Genomic DNA, 21745 nt, shown 5'->3' with positions numbered 1-21745 from the left:
GTCAAATATAGCTTCTCTCCCCTCATTGTTCTCAAATGAATGTTCTAACAGTCAATATCAATTAATTGGAGGCGATGTGTGCATAGAAATCTGTTAACTGTTCTTGCTTTAGGGTAAAATAACACAAGCATCTGTCTCACCACCACCACCCCCCACTTCCCCCAGGCATTTTCTTCACAGTGGCCCTAGGTAACCATTAGAAAGTATTCCTGTAAAATCAACAACACAACAGTACCCATGGAACCAGCCTACAAACGCAACTAAAACTGGCCCGCACCAGAGGAACTGGCTTTCTCTAGGTCCAAAGACATAATGTGGTTCATATTAGTTCTTTTGTTTTGCTCCTTCCCCCTCCCTAGAACAGGGTTTCTCTATGTTACCCAGGTTGTCCTCAAACTCACAACCCTCTTCCTTCAGCCTCTTGAATGCTGAGATCACAAGCTTGCCCCACCACACCCAGCAAAAGATGTGCCTTGATGGTTGTTTGTCTGGAAGGAAAGGCAGCCACACAGCAATCTTTATTTGAATATAATGGAGCAAAAATGCTCTTTTATTCATCTGATGTACATTAAATATCTTTGTAGCTGTTACATGAACGATAGCTATCTGGCATATAAATGTATACACACTTTCACATGTGATAGATTTACGCTGTACACGAGCCATCCCACATGGAGCATGCCCTTTCACAAGGATACACACATGACTGTCTTGGGACATTTGTGAAAATACACTTGGCCCAACATTTTGGCAATCAGAAATGAGACACAGAGGAGCATACCAGAAAGATGAGTTCACGGCAGGATCAGCTGAACTCGAGAAGGGGGCTCCAGAAACCCGGAAGGGGAGTTACGGAGAATCACACATGCAACAAGGGGGACTGGACCAAACAGCGGGACAGCAGACACAGCTCCGAAAAGAGAAAAGGGAAAGACTACAAAGCCAAAACACCCATACACCCTGACCAAGGACAGGACCACTGCCAGATCTCATTGCCAAAAGCAGAGTGGTGGAGTTGTAGGCTGAGCAGGCAACCTAGGTGGAAGCGTGCCTGGAAGGACCCTGTTCTAGGGATTCCCTTTTAAGACACCGATAAAGAGCTCACAGTCCGTTCAGTGTGCTCCTGGGTCAGGCGGAGAATATACAACCACATTTGGGAATGCGCACTTAGCAGCTGATTTCCTTGAAGAAACACCAGCATGGTGTTCTTCGCATGGCTGGTCCTATTCTGAGCCAACATGGATGTGGAAGGACGCCTTTGAGAACTGGCATGAGTACTTGCTAAATGTTTCCTTCCCTTGGACTCATGGGTAATAAAAGCCCAAGGGCCTGGGTCTGTACCTTGGGAGGCCCAACCTTCCCCTCCCCTTCCCCCACCTCCCGACCTCTGTGAACCCAGGGCCCTGTGTGGGCTAACAAAGCACACTCCTGCTGAGTTGCAGGAAGCCAGGTATTCTTCAGGGCTTTAGGTAGCGATATGATGGTAAATGGTTACCAGTGCCTGGGGTTATTGTAAAGGTAGGAGGAGTCTAACCTAAAGCATTTGTTTCTTTGCTTGCTGTAAATGTGGATGAACTTAGTATAATGTCATTGACCCTGTCATCAAGAATATACATCCAATAAAACATCGTTCCATAGTACTTCCATAATAGAGGTATAGAGGTATACTAGGCATATATTACCTCAAGGGCATGGCTAATAGAAAAATGTAGCAAAATAAGTAGAAAGTGATGAGTTTTAAATATGTATTGCTTTAAAAATATAACTGATTTAATTGTATTTAACTTTTAATGATGGCTATATTTCTTGACTGGCTTTCTTAAAATCTCTGAAGCTTACACAACTGACTCCAAAGAACTGGGTTGAGCCTGTCCCCAGCCTTGGCTGGATTTAGACGTCACTGCCCCTTATGTCCTGGCTGGCCGGTCCTTCTCAGAGCGCCTGGAAGCAGCGGCTTAGGGCTCTATATCCTTGCTGCCAGGGAAAAAACGTACCTGAGTCTGAACCAAAGGCAGAAAGCTCTTGTCTCCTTTTAGTTCTCTGGATGCTCTTGGCTCCAGGGGGCATGCAAATATGGTAGGGCGGGCAGAGGATGGGCAACCTTTGTGGTTTAAGCACCTGACCTCCAGTACTGAGTGGGGATTTCTCACAGCATGCCATGCTCCTGGAGAGGAATGCTTCTTTTGGAAGCCAAGGGATGTCTTCTGACCCTCTGGTTCTCTGCTGATCTTATTAGGGTGTAGGACTAGGAGGACATCAGAAATCTAGACCTTTCCAGGGGGCTCATGGATCCAGCACCATTGTCACCACACTCCTTTCTCCCCAGGTTCTCCATCCTCTGTGTTCCAGAAAGGTAAGGACATATCCATTCCTGAGTCCTGGTGCTTTGGGAAAGCTTACCCTCACCTTGGATGCTGCTAGGGTGAAGAGGGGACAAGAAAACCGAAGAAGGAAGATTAATGAAAGAACGAAAGTGAACATGAGCTGCCCAGAGGACAGAGAGATGAGGGGAAAGGCACCCATGGCTCTCAGAGGGCCAGTGACTACACTCTCTCTTTGCCCTGCCTACTTGAAGGCTCCAGAGCTCCCAAGATCCTCTGCAACAACCCCATACTCCATTTTAAATTGTAGCCTATAATCTCCATGGCCTCCTGTGGTCACAACCTGCTTTCTGCTGAGGCTAGAGAAGGGGAAAGTCGCTTTCGCTTTCGGATGTCGCCAAGACTGTGTGACTCTGTCAGGAATCTCTAACACCAGAAAGGAAACACCCCCTGGGAGGGTGGGAGGAGAGGCCAGAGATCAGCAGCCAGCTGACAGGACTTGCTGAGGCCCTGGAGAGAGAGAGCCCTAGCATGCCCAGAGGGGAACACACTTACTTCCTAGCTCCCTGGAATGAACTGTTGTGGAGAAACAAACAGCTCTAGAAAGGCACGGGCTACCTTGGCTGTCAGCTCTCTTCTTTATATGATAGCTTAGTGCAATTTCCCATTGAGATCCTGTGAAGAAACACATGCATGAACGTGTCTTGTGTTCCCAGGACTGCTTAGTACTCTCTCCCCCAAAGACCGGCTAAAGAAGAAGCTTTTCCTCTGTCACGCGTCACCCCGGCACTGCATAGTCCTTGTACCACCTGTTGTAGGCTATAACTTGTGTAAAACTTAGAGACAGAAGACATTGACAGAGGCCCAACATGAAATGTGAGAAGATATGGGATTGTCTTCATTCTCCTGGCTTTCGCTGATTTCAAAGAAATACTGCAGAGGGTTAAGTATCCGCACGCAGCACCTAGAACAATGGTAAGCCAGTACTTAGCCAATACACTCGTGAAAGGAGAGACGGGCCCATCTACCCAACTCTCTTCTCTCCCAGCTCCACTCACTTCAGTCAAAGACCTAAGCAGACCCACAGACTGCTTACCCTGAGGCTCAAACTGCTGGGACAGCTAAACCGCACCTGGGAGCCAAGAAAAGTGGAAGGAAGCCCTGGCAAAGGCGTGCCTGTGGTTGGTGAGAGGTTGTTGACAGGGGCGTGGCCAATAGTGAAAGAAACAGCGCAGTACACAGAGAATCGCCAGCTTCCTGACACAGGGAAAGGACACACAATGCATCTAAGAGCCTGACCACTTCCTTCTGTCAGATTACAGGAGACATTTTAGCTAAAGTAGACACTTTGCTCAACAGGAGAAGAACGTGAGGGAACACACAGGCCACTTCAGGGCGCTCTGCCGTGTAGATGTGCTTTTGCTGTCTCTGCATGACTTTTTTTAGGGGGTGAGGGGTGGCTGGTAACTAGTCTAAGTTTGGCACAATATGGGATTTAAAGAAACCTGATATACAGCCACTAGGCCCCAAACAATAGGTCAGTTGTCTACAATTCCAGGTGAAGGTCAAATCCAGACATTTCTGGCTTCGGGGCCTTTTGTAGATGAACAAATAAGGCATCTTGATGAAGAAATAGGTAAAAGCCTGTTTGATATAAGATAGAAGCAAACTAGAGAATATCATATTCTATTTTAGTTGGCAGAAGACATCAGAAAGGATTCTCATGGAATGCTCTGGAAACAATCCTGGAGTTTAGAATGTCTCCCAGGTGCACTAATCCTATTGCACTTGAACCCTATTGATTTTTGATAGAACACTGGACTCTCCCGCCATCACCACACCTCCCACTGCCCCTCCCTCCATGCCTGAAGATATTTTTTTAAAAAATAAGTTTTTTTGTGCAAACTTGAGCTCTGATTGGTGAGATTTATAAAGGAGCGTCCATCTACCAATTTATGCCAAGTCATCGAGAAACATTGTTCCTGATGGCCTACATCCATTTAAGGTAATTTCAAGAAGACACTGAAGTAGATGGATGGGGCTGGAGGATACAGCCTTTGTGGGTCCACCTCCATCAGGTTGTTTTCTAACTGTAGTGTGTCTTCCGGGGTTGTGCATTCCCTGGGTGGATGGCAATGGCAGTTAGAGGGCACTGAAATGAGCTACACTTCAAATCCCCGGGTGTGGGCAGCGTAGACAACATGAAGACTGTCCTAGCCTGTGATACGAGGTCTTCCCAAGCCAACGCCTGCTCTCCTTAGAGACTTGGTTATTGTCTCATCTTCAGAAGGTCGCTAAGGTGGGCTTCCCATTGGGAGAAGACAGATAAGATGAAGCTACTCTCATTTGCATCCCGTAGAATCTTGGAGAATAAAATAGTCATCCTTTTTCTCTACAGATGGGGGAACTGAGGACCAATGTGACTTAATTCTTGACCTTTTGGATAAGATCATATGGATTCGCCCCAGAAAGATCTCTGCGGCCATTGATACTGTGTCTTGGGTTAGTACTCAGGAGTGAGATGGATCAGGAAGCAGGACTGAGTGTGAGCCTTGAGACCCAGTATGTAGAGTGGAGCATCTTAGAGGAGTCACTGTGCCGAGCAGCTGATTCGCTATTGATTGTTTTGCTTTCTTGCATATTGAGAGGATTCGGTGATAGTAAAACTGGGGAACACTCTGGACTAATTCTGAAGAGCAATGGGGGAAATCTTAGAAACAGAGTTCCAAATACAGGTACAGATGGGGCTGTTCCCTTTCATTTTTGAAATAGCTTTCAGTTTCCTTTTGCTGTATGTGAAACAGGAAGGCAGATGTCTGCCCTGGTGCCATCTAACACTCATATAACTGGGGCTTCTGTTGACTCTTATGATTATGTCTTAATCTCTAATTAAACCCAAACAAGCCGTACCACATACTTGGGAAGAAATGAGGACAATAAAGGTGATGCATAGTGAAAAGGCTGAGGAAAAAAACATGGGAGGTGGGAAAGGTGGTGACCAAGAAGGTTTGTGACCACTGATTGTCCAGGAGATTAGAAGAGATCCCTCTTGGGCCACCTGGGAAGCTTGGGGGTAGATGGACAAGAATAGTTCTTCTGAAGGAGATGATGGCGGATGGTCTTACAAAGCAAGGCTCTGCAGGGTTATTTCATGCTGACCCAACCCAGCATCCAGATAAAATTCTGCATAACTGTGTCTTGCAGTTTGGAATGTACTTGATGTAGTTAGACTATAAGACAGAGAATAGAGACAATTTGATTATGCAGTAAGTTCACTACCACTTGAGAGTCGAAAAAGCAATGCCTTTGTATAAAAGTTTTTCCTTTGTGTGGGAAGATAAGAGATTCATATTTTACTTTTGTAGCATTGCCTTTACAGGCCTCATTCATCCAAAAGATCTGCTCTGGGCCCCAAACATGCCCCCTCCCCTGCCTTTTTAAAAGAAGGGTAACTAGGAGGGGGGACCGAACTCACATGGACAACGAATAATGCGAAAAATACTTTCTGAGATTTTTCAAATATGCATTTGTTTCCCAGGGATGGAAAAGGAAACAGAAGTGAGTTCTGTTCCGGTCCCCGCTTTGTGGGTGTCTTTCAAAGCAGCCATGCCTAATCTTAAAGGTTTTCCTTTTTCCGGCACCATTGCAGATTTTGTTCTGATATCCTTGGTGTCCTGGCTCCGAGTATCTAAATTATCTCCAGGGAACTACTCTCTGAGACTTTCCATCTTAACTCTAGGCTGTCCCCTCCACCAAGCCAGACTTACTTGGGGACAGTGGATTAATGGCTTATGTTAATCAAAGAGCTTTTCACAGAACTTGCGCTCCAGGAGGGATCAGGGAATGTTGTAGAGGAGGGGAGGCAGCGGGCCTCCAGGGAGCAGGGCCATCTTTGAATGGAATGATTAGTGGGAACAAAACTTTCTCTTTTCTGGAAGCTCCAGGGCCGTGGCCATGCAGGGATAGCAGGAAAGAAGCAACAAGGATCACCCTCCAACAAGGCAGAGGGAGTTAAAGAGAGAAGGCCATTTAAATATGGGACGTATACTGGCTGTTTTCACAGGCCGTGCATCTATAAGAAGCCTTCAGATTTCAAAGATGGATGAAAGAATGGGCTTGGGGGAGGGGCAGTCAGTGAGAGACCAGAAGGTCATTTAGCTGACAGCTGGCCCGTGGGAACGTCCCACTGACCTCTCCTTCCACGCTCATGAAGATTCCAGAGGTAAAACAGACAGACATCCACCAGAAGATGCTGTCCAGCCTGCCGGAGGATTGGTTGGGAGAGAAGGGGGGCAACCCAGAGACAAGGCTGGGCTCAGACAAGGCTGGGTGCCCATAGCTGGGGAAAGCTGGAGGGACAGGACCTGCTGTGGAGATGGGGATTAAACAGTGACAGTGGACAGCTAATCAAGGGAGAGAGGATGGTTTTGACCCTCAAGAAACAGCACTGAGAGAAACACCCTTTGGCATTTCCAAATGGCTTTGGTTGTGAATTTCTTGCCAGTTTCTAATTTCTACTGCCAATCACTGGACCAGAGACGAGAAAAGTGTTAATAGAATTCAAGAGGCAGATGTGACATTTTAAGAAGTGGCTTTCTTTCCCTGCATCTGCTTTCTGGCCAATTCTGGGGCAGCTTGGGAAGGAATGCAAAGAGGGCGGAAGATCTCTGATCTTCAAGCACTGCGATCCACCTGCCAAGTCACAGATACTGTGGGGGCTGCAGCCCTCGCATGTATCAGGGCTCTTCCATCTAAAATCTGGTTTCTGCAGCTCAAGCAGGCTTTTGTTGCCATCTGGGGTCAGACTTTAAATTTTTGTTGTTACAAGAGTCACCTTGACTGTCCTGCCTGAAAGAGCCCCACTCAGGCATGCTTGGGGTCACACAAAGTTTTTGAAACACCTTGCTGTAACAGCTAGAGTGTCTGGGTGTCCTTTTTTTCTAAGTAAACAGGAAACATCATTCTGTATGGAAAAAGAAAAAAGAAATCCCTTTCCTCAGCACAAACTCAATTATGCCAGCTTGAACTTCCTGTTAGTGACACGTCAGGGGCAGGCTCTATTTCTTAGGCCAGAACAGGCTTTTTAGCTTCTCAGTGTCAGTGATCAGAATCCCCAGGAAAGCCTGGCTGACTAGGACATTTTAGGAACACTTCCACGGGACACGGGGAGGCAGGAATATCACAGTTAGGAAAAGATAACAATGCCTGGAAAAAACAAAACAGTGCAAAGTCACATTGGAGGGGCAAGACAACACACACACAGCTACTCTTTACGTCACAGCAAAAGTTTGTGTTCTGCTACTCGGCCGCCTTTCTACACACAAAAACCCCTGCAGCCTTGAGTCAGGCAGGAGGACTGACCCATGGTGGGAAGAGATGGCTTTCGTTCCTTTACATCAGAACTTGGGTTCGTGTGTCGGGCAGGCGCAACCCCACGAGTCCGCCACACACAAGCACGGTGGAAGCCAGCAGGATGGGGATTGCTTTGGTAATGCTGACCAAGGAGCCGAATATTAGGTTTCCCAGGACTGCCGCAGCTTTACAGAGCGCATTCAAGAAGCCAAAGCCCGTTGCTCTGCAAGAGAAAGAAACACGGACGAGGTTTAGAAAATGACACGCTGGAGTCCGGCGTTAGACCCTCGTGTCCCATGCAGTCATTTTCAGCGGTCTTTTGAGTAGATTGTGTTGCATGTTAGTGGTGCAGATAATTAAATGCTTGTTAGCCAATGTGGAGGCAGAAAAGCCAGTTGTAGGGGGCGTGTCCAGTTTCCTGTGGACCTTCTTCCTACTCTACGGACTCTTATTCTGGAAAGGAATTAAAAAGGTCGGTCTTGGCCCAGTGAGAGTTGGAAGGAAGGTTCTACTAAGTAAAAGTCAACGTCACTCTATATACATCCTCTCAGAATAGAAGCTGGCTCGCCCAGTTTCGGACACCTCCTGTGTCCAGGGCAAAGGTCCCAGGGAGTAAGACTGGGTGATCTAGTAAGTTCTCAACTCAAACCCCACCCCCCCACCCCCTCTCCAGAGTTTCTCAGTGTAGCATTTGGAGCCTGTTCTGGAACTCTGCTCTGTAGACCAGGCTGGCCTTGAACTCACAGAGATCCGCCTGCCTCTACCCCCTTCAAGTGCTGGGATTAAAGGCATGTGCCACCATAGCCTGACAAGTTCTCATCTCTTTACGAAAGTGATTTGCTATTTTGTTTTATTAAGTGTCCATAATTTCAGTGATACAGGTTATCACTAAATTCTTATTTAGAAGAATTTTCAAATTTTGTCCCGTAATGAAATACAATGATATGGCAATGGGTTTCTTCAGACTTATTTTTTCCCCCAATTTCGTCCTATTAGTTTTCTAAATGAATATTCTAGATTTTATTTTTTATACTCATTTATCTTTCATTCATTCATGTAGTGTGTATGTTCACGTGTGTTAAGATGAGCAGGGCAGGCTTACCATGAAGTACATGGCCATCAGAGACCTGTGGGAATCAGTTAGTGTTGAACCTGTAATCCTCCTGTCTGAGCCTCCTGAGAATTGGGATTCTAAGTATTTGCTGCCAGGTCAGTATAATGAGCTAGATTTTTTAAACAATTAAGCCAACTGAATTTTCAGGAATAATGGAGGTGTGTTCTCCTCTCTGAGGTACCAAGAAGGAGAAGTGCCAGACTTTCATCCCTAATGCTGTTGGTAGCAGGAAGAATGCAAAGACAGTCTAAGCATCCCTAATGTGGCGTGGCTGGGACCCTAACTGTTTCAGATGAGAGTCTGGAATATGTGTGTAGACATTCCTAGTTGAACACCTTTCATCCAGAAGTTTGAAATCCCAAGTGCCTTCCAATCTGAAAACTACGAGCACACTGGCTTTCCCATTAGTCCTGTCCATGGTAAGCTAATGTGGGGGGTGGGCAGAGAAAGAAAGGCAGATGTAGGAACTCTCTGGCCAGCCTAGCCAAAATGGTGAGCTTCTGGTTCAATAATAGACCCTGCGTCCAAAAGTAAAAAATAAAAAAGGAAAGAAAGAAAGCAGGGGAGTATGAAGAAAGATGACACCCAATGTCCTCCGCCTGTCTATGTACTTGAACATAACACACGCACATCCCCCCCCTCTCTCTCTCTCTCTCTCACACACACACACACACACACACACACACACACACACACACACACACACACACACACTCATTCATATTTTCATCAGAATTCTCTGTGGAGACAGATCTGAGGAAATGCTACAGAGATTGCTGTGGGCCTAAAGATCTTGTCTGGTTTTTGTTAGCATTTAAGACACTCAGGCACATAAGGTTTCCCCCTTCTCTCTTCTCATTCTGTCCCTTTCCACCCCCCACCTTTTCTCAATTCTTTCTCCCTCTGGGAATTGAACCCAGTGCCTCAGACCCACTAAGCCAGTCCTATCAATCACCTAGCTCCACCCTCACTCCTGACATGTATACTCTTTGGAATACAAAATTCTTCATCTGTTTAGTATTCATGTATTGGGTGGTTTTCTGTGTCCTAGGCAGGAAACTTGAATTCTGCTGGTGATTTTGTCTCCTGCTGACATTGAGAGCATGTGAGTTTCCCTCTGACATTCTACCGGTTCCTTGTGTTTTGGCCTCTCACTGAGTGTTGGCAGTTATTAGAAGCAGACTAAACATACAGCAATTTTAGGATTCTTTTCCTTTTAACCCACAGAGGAAGCTGAGCCTTATGTGCTGCAGAATGAAGTGATTGGTATAGACCGTGTGCCTGTGACCGATTTGTCAGTCTGTAGGTGTGGGGCTTCCACTCACCATAGCACATACAGTCGTGAGATTTTCTTCACTGTGTGTTTTCAGAACTTGAAAAGTGGATTGTGGCTCCTATGGAGCCAGTCACCTGCTCCTCCACGGAAAAGGAACCCATATCCCTAATCCCTTCATCCCTGAGCTCAGGAGCCCAGACTGGGTGCTAAGGTACTTTACCAATGAGTTTGCTGGCTCACACACATCTAAAAAGGAGCAGCAAGAAACAAAAACACGTCCAAAATAAGTAGAGAGGACTCTTGAATGCTCAATGCCCCCCTGACCTAAAGTACCAGTGTAGAGAGAACAAGGGTTTCCTGTCTTTTCTCACCCAGCCATCACCCAAAGGGAAGAGGGATATGGTGTGCTGCCTCTCTGATAACTCCACCTCTGCATGCCTCTCCTGTTCTCAGTCATTGCTTAGACACATCTTTAACATACCAGTCCTTATCCTATACAAACACGGTCCCTTCAGAAGCCAGGTCCCCATTCTATCCAGGTGCCTTGATGGACTAGCATTAACTAACATCATCTTTAGTGGAGGCTCACCAACAACACCCGACTCACTCTGGGTGTTGGTTCTCCTATAGGGATTGACAAACAGATGATGACCTTTGCCACACAATATGGCAGCACTCAGAAGACTGGTTCTATTGCCCTAAAAATCTGAGTGCCACCTGTTCATCCTGCTCCCTCCCAAGCCCCCCAAGCCCCGGCTCGCCTTGGTCCTTGTTTGACAAACTGTCATGAACTGTCACATTCATCTTCTGGTGTTCAGATAAAGTACATCCTGCCGGGGAAAACAGCTAGAATGTGTGTGTCGCTGATAAGAAAAAGGAAAACATCCCCCTGCCATGATGAAGTCTTGGACACCAAAGCTTCAGAATGACCCATGTAGGATTTACATCTAGACTAGAGGAACCTTATATCACCAAGACATGACCCTCTGCTGTGACCCAAAACAGGGTATAAAATGCAGAGGGCTGTCCCTTCACATCACTGTAACTGGAGTTAGGAACCGGATGACTTCCGGAGATGTCTGGGTGGCAGGGATGATTTTGGCACTGGGAGCATCTGGTCCCCAAGGGTTCTAGTGGAGATGATCAAATCCTTATTTCCTAACAATCTTCATCTTTATTCCCCTAGCCGAGGCAATGCTTCAGGAGAAAATTCAGTGTCAGCATTCAAGAAATCGTGCCTGCCCTTCTCTGAGAGCATAAATTATTCCTTCAGCTATCTGCAGCTGGAGAGTAGGGTGCTTGATGCATCCGAGGCCCAGCTGTGTTGGGAAAACCGTCCCCAAAGCAAGTCTTCCTAGGGGCTCTCTGCTTTCTCTGCAGTACAGCTTCCACTCATCTCATCTCTGCTTCTCCCTAAAGCAAGGGCATTGCTTCTGCCTGTCATCTCAGGCTCACGACATCCCTTGAGGGCGAAGGACTTGAAGCTCAAGGAGCTCCGCTTGACTTCTTAGCAGCAGATTGGCTCCCGGATTCTTTCTCAAACCAAGATGTTTTTCTGCCTCTTCTGACCCAGCAAGCATCAAAAGCGGAGAGAGAACTCTCTCTTTCTCTAAGCCCTGCCCTCTGCACTTCTCTCCTGCCAGACTTTGTTCCCTTTTACTGCTTACACACATCTTTAACACATAAATCCTTTCCCTACGCTAACCACATTCCCCATTCTATCCAGGTGCTCTCCCCCAAGGAGAAACGTGGCTGCTCCTTTGGAGGATTTCACCATCGAGTGGGCTCTAGTTTATCTACATTGCTTTATGATTCATTTAGCTAAATTTTATTGTATTATTTTATAATGTATGGACACTTGGATGCAACAAGGAAGCCAGGAGAGCATGTCTAAACCTTTGGAACCAGAGTTAAGGCCATTGTAAACTATGTGTTGGGCCCTAGGAATCAAAGCCGGGTTCTCTGGAAGAGCAGCTGGTGCTCTTACTGCTGAGCCATCTCTTCAGCCCCATTCTGTGTCTTAATGGAGATTGTGAAGAGATTGTGGCTCCATTGTGGACGGAGGGGGACTAGCACTGTGCTAACAGTCAGCTCCTTTCTTCGTACTTTGGTGCAGAGGGCTGCTTATGTTTCAGATAAAAGGAAGACAGTGAAGAATTGCAGGACTTCGGGCCACGTCTAGCATGCTTCAGGTTCCAGGGTTAGCCCTGGTTTTAACATGCTAAATGCCCGCCCCACTCACTGATGAAATTATCAGGGAAAAAGTAATTGATGCACTCCACCAAGGTCTGGAATAGTGGAGTGCAGGCTCTGTTCACAGATGTCACCGGCTAAAAGGGAAAGGGAAGCCTTCTAGGCTGAGCTTTTTCCTGCCAGTCCAGGGAAATGATCCATAGACGTTATAAAAAGAATATTCAAGACTCAGCATGGGGCATCTGGGAAAGTACAGGCTGTGCTTAAATCAAGGCTACATTTTGATGTAAACATTCATCTGGAAACACACGAGGATTTCATTTGTCTCAGAAACAATACTGTGAACAAGGGCTAGTTTCCCAGGTCAATGCCAGAGCTATTTTGACACTGAACCTGCTCGATTTCACACACTATAATGCTAACTGGCCTAAACACCCTGGAGTATTTGTTAAGCAATTTATCTTAGGTGCACGCACACACACACACACACACACACACACACACACACACACCTATGTACATATTCTCCTATGCATTTATATATAATAAATTTAATTATCACTCATTAAGTACTTCTTTATTTCATTTATCTATGTACAAGGCTAGTCTTGAACTCTCCATCTTCCTGCTTCCGTCTTTGAGTGCCGAGACCACAGGTGTGCACCATCATGCCAGGTATCAAGCAACTGAGCATCTCTTACATGCCAAGCACTGTCCTATGTGGCTCTGAGCACAGAACTGAAGGCTCCCTTTTCGCTGAAGCCAGTGAAGACAGATGGTGATAACACACACGCACCAGGTACAAACTTTAAAAAATGCCATTGGCATAAGGGCCCAGGCAGACAGTGAGGAATGTATGACTCGGGGTGGGTGCAAACAGGGGAGATGTCCTGGAAGGGATGCATGAGAACAAGGCCAGCCTCGCTGGGACAGGTGGAGGTCTTCCGGTGAAGGAGGACGTGAGGACAGGGGACTCTCTTTCTCACACCCCTCATTTGCTTTATCTCATGGTACCTATTCAGTCCATCTTACCACACCTCCAAAAACTTCTTTAATGCCAAATGGGCTATCTCTCTCCAGCCCTAAGCTCATGTTTTCTGCCTTTGTACAAAGTGGTTGCCAACCTAGGGTTAGGATGGCTGACTGACTGATGTAAGGTATGTGGTCAGGTATGAACTCTCCACTCCCTGATACCATTTAAACTTGAGCACACTTTGGAGCTTTTCAAACAGCCATGCCACCAGGATGTGGTGGCACATGCCTATAAGCCCAGCACAAGGGAAGCAGAGGCAGAGGAACTGCAAGATTAGGGCAGCCTGGGCTACACAACAAATGCAGGACCAGCCTGAGCTACGTAAGTGATTTCCTATTTCAAGGCAGAAACATAAAACAAAACACAGCCACACCGACAAAGGCTACACTCGCTACACTCGCAGGGGTTCTGACTTTATTGCTCCCTTGGGGTTTAGGCACTGGTACTTTTCAGAAATTCTATGACCACAAGGTGTGTCCAGGACTGAGAACATTGTTACTTTCCCAGGGATGTTTACATTTGAAAACGGACTTAGATGTACTATTAAACAATAAAGGAAACTAACTATGAAAGAAAACATGCATCGCTCCTCCCCTTTGCCAGCAAATCATTTTTTCTCTCCGAATCCCCTTTGCCCTGTTTCTAGCCATACAAATTATCACAGACAAAGCTTTTATACAATTGATCTTTCTTTTTAAAAGTCACTGGTATGAGGCTTTGTCTCATGCTGTTTGTGTTTGAATGTAGCACGTAACCATCATTTCCCTCTCTGTGCCTTTGGCTAGGGAGGCTTTCAAATGTGGGGTAACACCGATGATTCCGCAGCTAACACTCTCAGATACACAGCAGACTTTGTGTTCTCTAGGGAGCATCAGGCAGTATAGAGCTGCCAGGAAAAGCGCTGAGGACGCTGCTTAGTGAGGACTGGGAGCTCGTGTCTATGAGAGGAGAGAGATGGGTGAGAACTGAGAGGAAAGACCTCCTCCTGGTTAGGGTAACCTGTGCTACAGTGTATTGTGATCACCCTCACCAGAGCCTGCCAACCTTCCCACTCTGTTTTGTTTGAGACAGGGTCTCTCTCTGTAGCCCAGGCTATCCTGCAGCAAACCTGCCACAGCTTCAGAGTTTGAGGACTCCAAGCCACGAGCCATTGCACAGGCTCCTGTTGCCATTCAGCCTGCTTTCCACATATCATAACTAGCTTATTCTACCATGCGCGGCCAGTTTCTCCCTAACTCAGTGTCTGCTCTCTCCTAGCTCCTCAGGGTTGCTTTCCCAAGGCTTCTGCCTACATACTGCTCTCTCACACTTGCCTGCTGCAACCCTGGGCATTTCACGATACAGAGTTAGCTCGGCTAGGCCAGCTGCATCTGGCAGGGGCTGCACAGTCCTTGCAGCTGCTCACTGTGAACCCTTCTCAAGGGCACGAGGACGCCTGTGATACTTGGAGAATGAGCAATTTCCTGAATGCTTCGAAGTATGTTAGAAGTAGATTTTTGAAGCATTCAAATGGGCAATTTTGGACATTTCAATGGGTATTAGTTGGACGATGTTTGTGTATTGATGTCTTGTTTCTCGCAGAGAAAATCATCAGTCTGTATTCTCAAGTCAGGAGGCTAGGTTGCTTCTTCTTTGTTTCTGTATGAGTGGTGGGGATTAAACTCTGGTACATGTGAGTCAGGACTCTACTGCTGAACTACATACTTGTCCTTCCTCTGCTTTCTGATATTTTATGGAGAATATGTGTCTTACTGAGACAGGTAGCATCTTCCTCAATGAGGCTACCTGTCAGCCTGAACCCCCCTTAACCTGTTTTCCTCACTCCCTCAGGTGGAAGAGAAAGTTCCCCATAATCTGTGGGCTGAGCAGACTCCCTAGGGTCAAGGTGACTGTCCATCTCCTTCCAAAGTCCCTCCCCACTCAAGAGGCTTCCTGTTGCTTGCACCTGCCGAAATAAAATATTACCATGAAACCTAGGAAATAATGAGAGCCTTTGTGTCTTATCACTGCATCCGATAAACCTGGCTAGGAAGTGTGGACCTGGGCCAGGGGGAGGAAGAACAGAATGACTAAGAATGTTGGGTAGCAAATAGAGGTTCATCCGAGGTCAAGAGCCATTCACGCCGCTGTGCAGCCTAGCAACCCACGGATTTCTGGTTTGTTTTGTTTTGCTTTGCATTTGAGGGTTTTGTTGTTGTTGCTGCTGCTATTGTTCTGATCACTAAGTCATCCAGACTGACCTTGGACTCACTCTGTAGCCTCAGCAGTTCCCAGCTTTCAACCTCCGATTTCAGTCTTCCAAGTCCTGGGACTACAGGCATGTGCCACCAACCCTGCTGGCTCCAGGAAAGCTTCCCGCACACAGACCCCAGACCTGTGCCTTTGAGACCTGCCCCTCCTTAGAGGGCAGGGACCTACGCCTGTCACCTGTCCTGAAATGGCACTCCTGAATATGACATCTGCGGTCGACACTAAGGTACCCTGGACAAGTTACTTTCATGTCTGGGTCTCATTCTCTCCTCTGAGGATGAGATAGGAAGACTTACCCTTGCAGAACACTGGGTAAAGTTAATGTGTGAAATACTCAGCCCAGCACCTCATTTGCTGTCCAGGTCACAGATAAGGAAAACAAGGCCCTGTAAGGCAATGGGACCTGTCCCCATTGTTCAACTGATTTCTAACAAAACCTGCACCTGGGTTCTGAACATCTTTCTTTCCTCCACATGTAGTGGTGGTTTGAAAGAAAATGGCTCTAAAGGGAGTGGCACTATTCAGAGGCGTGGTCTTGTTGGAGGAAGTGTGTCATTGTGGAGGCAAGCTTTGTGGTTTTATGTATGCTCAAGATACTGCCCAGTGACTCAGACCACTTCCTGTTGCCTGCACGATGTAGGACTCTCAGCTACCTCTCCAGCACCATGTCTGACTGCATGCTGCCTTATTTTCCATCATGAAGGCAATGGACCTAAACCTCCGAACTCTGAGAGAGCCTTCCCAATGGAACGATTTCCTTTATAAGAGTTGCTGGGGTCATAATATCTCTTCACAGCAACAGAAACCCTAAGACAGAAGTTGGTACCAGGACTGGGGTACTGCTGTGATGGAGCCTACCTTACTTTTGTTTGAAGGTATATGAACCTTGGGACCATGGAACAGAAGAGCAGTTGAATGCTTTAAGTACGGCGTAACAGGCCATCCTAGAAGGAACATGGAGTATCAATGATGCGGAGTGTGATTTGAACTGTGGGGGCCTGGCTCAAGAGGCTTCAGAGGAGAAGAATGTTAATATGTGGCCTGGAGATCATTCTTGTGATACTTCGTTGAAGAATGTGGCTGCCTTTTGTCCCTGTCTGAAGAGTTTGCCTCGGGTTAAAGTGAAGTGTTTTTGATTAATTTTATTGGCAGAAGAGATCTCAAAACAGTCTAGTAAGACTCTGCCATGTGGTTATTAGTGTTAACTCTAATTAAGATATATAATAAAAAGGAGAAAGAAAATGTAAAATTTGAGGAGCACCAGAAAGTGGAAGGAAGCTAAGTCCTGTGTTCAAGGAGATAAACAGATTAAAAAATGGAATAAGGGGCTGGAGAGATGGCTCAGAGGTTAAGAGCACTGGTTGCTTTCCAGAAGTCCTGAGTTCAATTTCCAGCAACCACTTGGTGGTTCACAACCATCTGTAATGAGATCTGGTGCCCTCTTCTGGAGTGAAGGCATTCATGCATGCAGAACACTGTATACGGAATAAATAAATGTTAAAAAAGAAAGAGAAAGAAAGAAAGAAAGAAAGAAAGAAAGGGAATAAAGGGAGTGGTGACCTCAGGGCAAGATCCTACTCAGCTAAGTTTCCAACTTGTGAAAAGGAATTAAAGAAAATCTTAGAGCCAGGTGTGGCCTTTAATCCTAGGACTTAGAAGGCACAAGCTAAGAGATCTCTGAATTTGAGGTCACCCTGGTCTACAGAGCAAGTCCCAAAAGAGACCAGCTTAGGCAATGAAGGAAATCTTCAAAAACAGAAAGCTGGTGAAGATTTAATTGAAAGATCTCTGCGTTCAAGGCCAGCCTGGTCCACAGAGCAAGTAGGACAGCCAAGCTCAAGCAGTGAAGAAAACTATTGAAAACACAAAGCGGGTGGAGATAACTGGACAAGGGAGCCACGCTCCAGCTTCAGCAAGCACGAGAACTTGGCACCTTCGACCCTGTGGTTTGGACTTGGGAGTAAAAGAAGAAAGGGGCTATGGAATTTGCCTCTGTGATTAAGGAAAGTTGTTGAGGCCAGGCATGTGTCAACAGTGTCCCTGAATGGAGGCCTAGAGAGGCCATGCTCCCCATCATAAGGATAATGGCTAAACCTCTGACCTGCAAGCAAACCTTCCCAGTTAGATGTTTTGCTTTATAAGAGTCGCTGTGGTCATGGTGTCTCTTCACAGCAATAGAAACCCTAATTATGACACGACCAGTGCAGTGGCCGGAGCAGGAACGCATGCCCTGTGTGAGGGAGGAAGCTGACAACCACAGGTGCAGAGATCAAGGACAGTGGCATCAGTGGAACAGCGACACTGAAGGATCAGTGGAGAAAGTCAACCAAACTGGTTTAAATGACTTACTTCAGAAGTGAGGGAGCTTGGCCTCAGGCACGGGGGAACACTATAGTCTATTCCCAGGTAAATTTTACAAAGCTTATTTCCTTCTCTTTTTGTATGAGTTTTGTTTGTTTGTTTGTTTTCTGAGACAGAATCTATGTAGCCTAGGCTGGCCATGAACTTGTGCTCCTCCCCCACTTTGACTTCTAAGCTCTGGTATCTGGACCACTTAATATGTGTATCTCATTCGTCCAGTGAATGAGGAAGACAAAGTCCTATTCTTAAGAAACCAATTCTTTAGTTAGCATCATATAGTAAACAGTAAACTAAAGTCCCATTGTCATGTGCTCAATGGTGTGGTTCACTGAGGAACAGCACAGCATTGAAAGAAGTCAGCGGGCAGGCAAGGATTGCAGTAGGTGCATCATTCTAGACGCTGGCATGGGGAGGATGGATGGGTTTTCACTGGCGATATGAGCAGGGCTTAAGACATGCAGCTGATTGGAAAGAATGCCCCGCCCTCAGCACAACAGGCAGTCAGCCATCTCCTGAGTCCAGCAGACTCAAACAAGTGACGTGGTACTCTTGGTGTGACTTCAGGTCCTAGAGCACACATGCTCGATGAGCTTACAAGCCGGTGGTTGTGCTGTTACTCCATCATGGTGTCTGTGGCCTTTTCATGCCAGGATTTGTTCAGTACCCGGAGCAGAGAGAGGTGACTCCCCAGAGCTCACGCACCGGCTCGATGGCTGCTTCCCTCATTTGCTTCTCATCCCTCCCGTTTCCACGCAGCAGGGCCTGCTGGCACTATGCTGTGGTAGTGAGACTGTGGTAAAGGCAGTGTGTGCTCCCATCCCCTCAAGCTCCCCAGAGATGGGTTTTGCTGCATAGCTCAAGCTGGCCTGGAATTTGTATGCAGCCCATGACCTAAAATTTGCAGTCCCAATCCTCTTGCCTCAGTTTCCCTAGTGCTGGGATTATAGACACAGGCCACCATGCTCGCTCTCCCATGCTACGTTTAACTGCCAGAGACGAAAAGAACCTGACTTGTCTGATCAATGCCAAAATGTAAATGTACGGAAAAATGCAAACAGATATATTGAGACGATATGGCATGCAGAGAAAAGTCAACCAGGAATGCATAAGTTGGTTAGGTAGCTCAAAGAGTCCTTCATATCTAATAAATAAATAAATAAATAAATAAATAAATAACAGGGCATTATAGACCAGCAGAGGATGGGGTGACAGAGACAATGCTGCAGTAGAAAGACCCACTGAGGCACAGGCTGCCTGAATGGTTTCCCTACAGGCACCCATGGTCAGTAAGGATGAGGGTTACCTGTTGGCTGTGGGAATGAAATGAAAACGCCTGTCTGAATTGGAACAGTCCTGAGGGGAGGGAGTCAGGGGTTTAACTCTGGCCGGTGGTTTGCGTTAGCCCACTGAAATCGAGAAAAATCCCACAGACCTGGGTGACTGACAGCAGCGACCATCAGTACCAGCAGAGGTTAACATATGTAAGCTGCCAGGGTTTTTCTTTCAAGCCTTTTCCGGGGTCATAGCTGAACTTTGCACACGCGAGAGCGCAGGAAAGAGGAGGCTGGGGACGGATCTGTACTCTGAAGACAGGCCTGCTCTGGGACTGGTGAGGCCGGATGACGTCATCTCCCAGGTGTGGTTCCTGACCTGAGCTCCAGGGAGGGAAAGACTGAAGGACTAGGAAGTGTGAGCAGAAGAACTCTGCCATGGCCGGCCACATGGTGGCAGCAGAAAGCCACTGACTAGATGAAAGACATGCTGACCAAAAAAAAAAAAAAAAAATGTGCCAGAGCACACAAGGCCACATGGCTACACTTAGGACTTGAGAGAAGTTCACAGTTTTGACAAGAAGAGGGATTAAGAAGAGAAGGTGAGGATGGGGACATTCAAATGTGGATATGTCCAGTTCAGCCCCTTCTCTAGCTGATGCCTTCTCCTCATACTCTCGGGGCCTTGTCACCTGTGCCATGAAAGCTCTCTTCCAAAGTACCTACTCAAATGTCACCTTACAGGATCTACATCTCCTTGGAGCCTGCTATTGCAGCTACAGCCTTCCTCCATCCCATCGTCCTCCATGCCCCTGGGTAGTTTTGTTTTTCTCCACAGCACTCAGCACCAGCTGATATTCTATGTCTACTTACCGAGTAGTTTATTGATTGCTTTTTCCCAACCAGAGTGTAGGCTCCATCAAGCCTAGGCTTGCTGTCTGACCACTATTGGAGCCCGGTGACTGAAACCACTCTGGCCCATGATATGCATCCCCTAAATGTCTGTTGGATCAATTTGTCAGTGGCTCTATCCCCAGTTGAGGTATCTTTTTGCTTCCCACGTACATATTCAAATGCCCAATGGACAGCTCCATGAAGCCACGGCAATTCAACCTCCTCTAATGGAACTCATTATCTCCCTGACTCCAGTCGGAATGCTCTGCTCCTCCAGAGTGTCCCTGTTTCAACACAGTACAACCTCCGGTCAGCTGTGCAAGCAGAAACAGGAGCCTCCCTTTGACAACTTCTTTCCCTCATTCTAATATATAACCAATTATATAGTTTTCTGATCTTTTTTCCTGGGTATCCATCAACATGTGGGATTCTGACTTCTCCTTTTTCTCATCTACATTTTCTTTAGATTACATCTTCCTCTTTGGAGTGCAATGCAAGTAAGATTCCTGCCTCCTCTCTGGGCATTAGCATGAACTCCCAACCCATGGCTGATTTTGTCTTTCCCCTCTTATTGCCCTCAGGGCATGATCAATGGGTTGATCTCTGTGACGGAGTTTCTGCTGAATTTTGCTAGCTCTCTTCCTTGCTGTGGGATAATCCTTCTGTACACTGTGAATATATACCACTCTCATTGGCTAATAAAAACTTGACAGGCTGGCAGCCAGGCAAAAAGTATAGGTGGGACAGCCAGACTGAGAATGGTGGGAAGAAGTGCAGAGTCAGAAGAGTCGCCAGCCAGATAGAGAACAAGTCAGACACACAAAATAGGATAGAGGTGAAAGCCACGAGCTTCGGGGCAGCACATAGATTAATGGAAACGGGTTAAGTTGTAAGAGCTAGTTAGTAACAAGCCTGAGCTAAGGGCCGAGCATTTATAACTTATATTAAGTCTCCGAGTTAGTTATTTGGGAAGCAGCTGCAGGACAGAAAAACCCTGCCTACACAGCCTTCCAGGGCTTTTCAGGTGGCATTTCTCAGACTACCCTGCTCTTCCCATCTTCTTCAAGTCCAAGTTCAGACACTACTATTTAAAGAAACCCTCCCTGACACAGCAACCACCATGTCCTTTCCTCCCAGTGACCCAACCAGACCACACTGTAACTGTATACACAGGTAACTGTGCATGTAACTGACAAGCACCTGTCCTCCATGGAGAGGAAACGTCACGCAGGGCTTACCCAGTTCTTGTACATTCAATCCCTTCCTGCCCTCTTCTGTCCTGGAGGACCAAGTGAGCACACGCAGCAAGCTCACCTTCTCTTTATTTGGTCTTTCACCTTTCCAATGACACAATGAGGCAGGCTGGTCACAGGAAAGGTCTGCCCGATGCTTGAGTTTTTCTTTTTTCCTTTTAAAGCCAGTGCCCCTCCCCAAGAGAATGCTCATCATGTATCTTCCTATGAGTTATATGGCCAGTTGATTTAATCTAAAATTCTGTCAAACTCAGACAATGCAAAACAAATGGGAGGGAGTCTCTTACAACCTTGTAAGAGGGCATGATTTAAAAAGTAGGAGTTAATGCCCAATTTTGTGGGTCCAGTTTTCATAATGAGATGCTGATGAAGGAAAACTCAGTGTATTCCCTACACAGAGAGCGAACATAGGTTGGCTGGGTCAAGG

General features: G+C 46.6%; 1 protein-coding gene across 1 annotated transcript in view; it reads right to left on the bottom strand.

Annotated features, from left to right (window-relative positions):
• Positions 1-520: 520 nt before the first annotated feature.
• Sv2c (synaptic vesicle glycoprotein 2C) overlaps positions 521-21745 on the bottom strand; it is a 189528-nt gene continuing 168303 nt past the window's right edge. Inside the window, exon 13 of the mRNA XM_075976275.1 lies at positions 521-7896. Coding sequence (XP_075832390.1) covers positions 7713-7896 — 184 coding nt within the window. The 3' untranslated portion in view covers positions 521-7712. The remainder of the gene's footprint in view (positions 7897-21745) is intronic.

Source organism: Microtus pennsylvanicus, chromosome 6 (genome assembly GCF_037038515.1).
Source record: "Microtus pennsylvanicus isolate mMicPen1 chromosome 6, mMicPen1.hap1, whole genome shotgun sequence".
Lineage (NCBI taxonomy): Eukaryota > Metazoa > Chordata > Mammalia > Rodentia > Cricetidae > Microtus > Microtus pennsylvanicus.
Note: the sequence above shows the minus strand (reverse complement) of the source record. Positions and strands in the feature narration are given on the sequence as shown.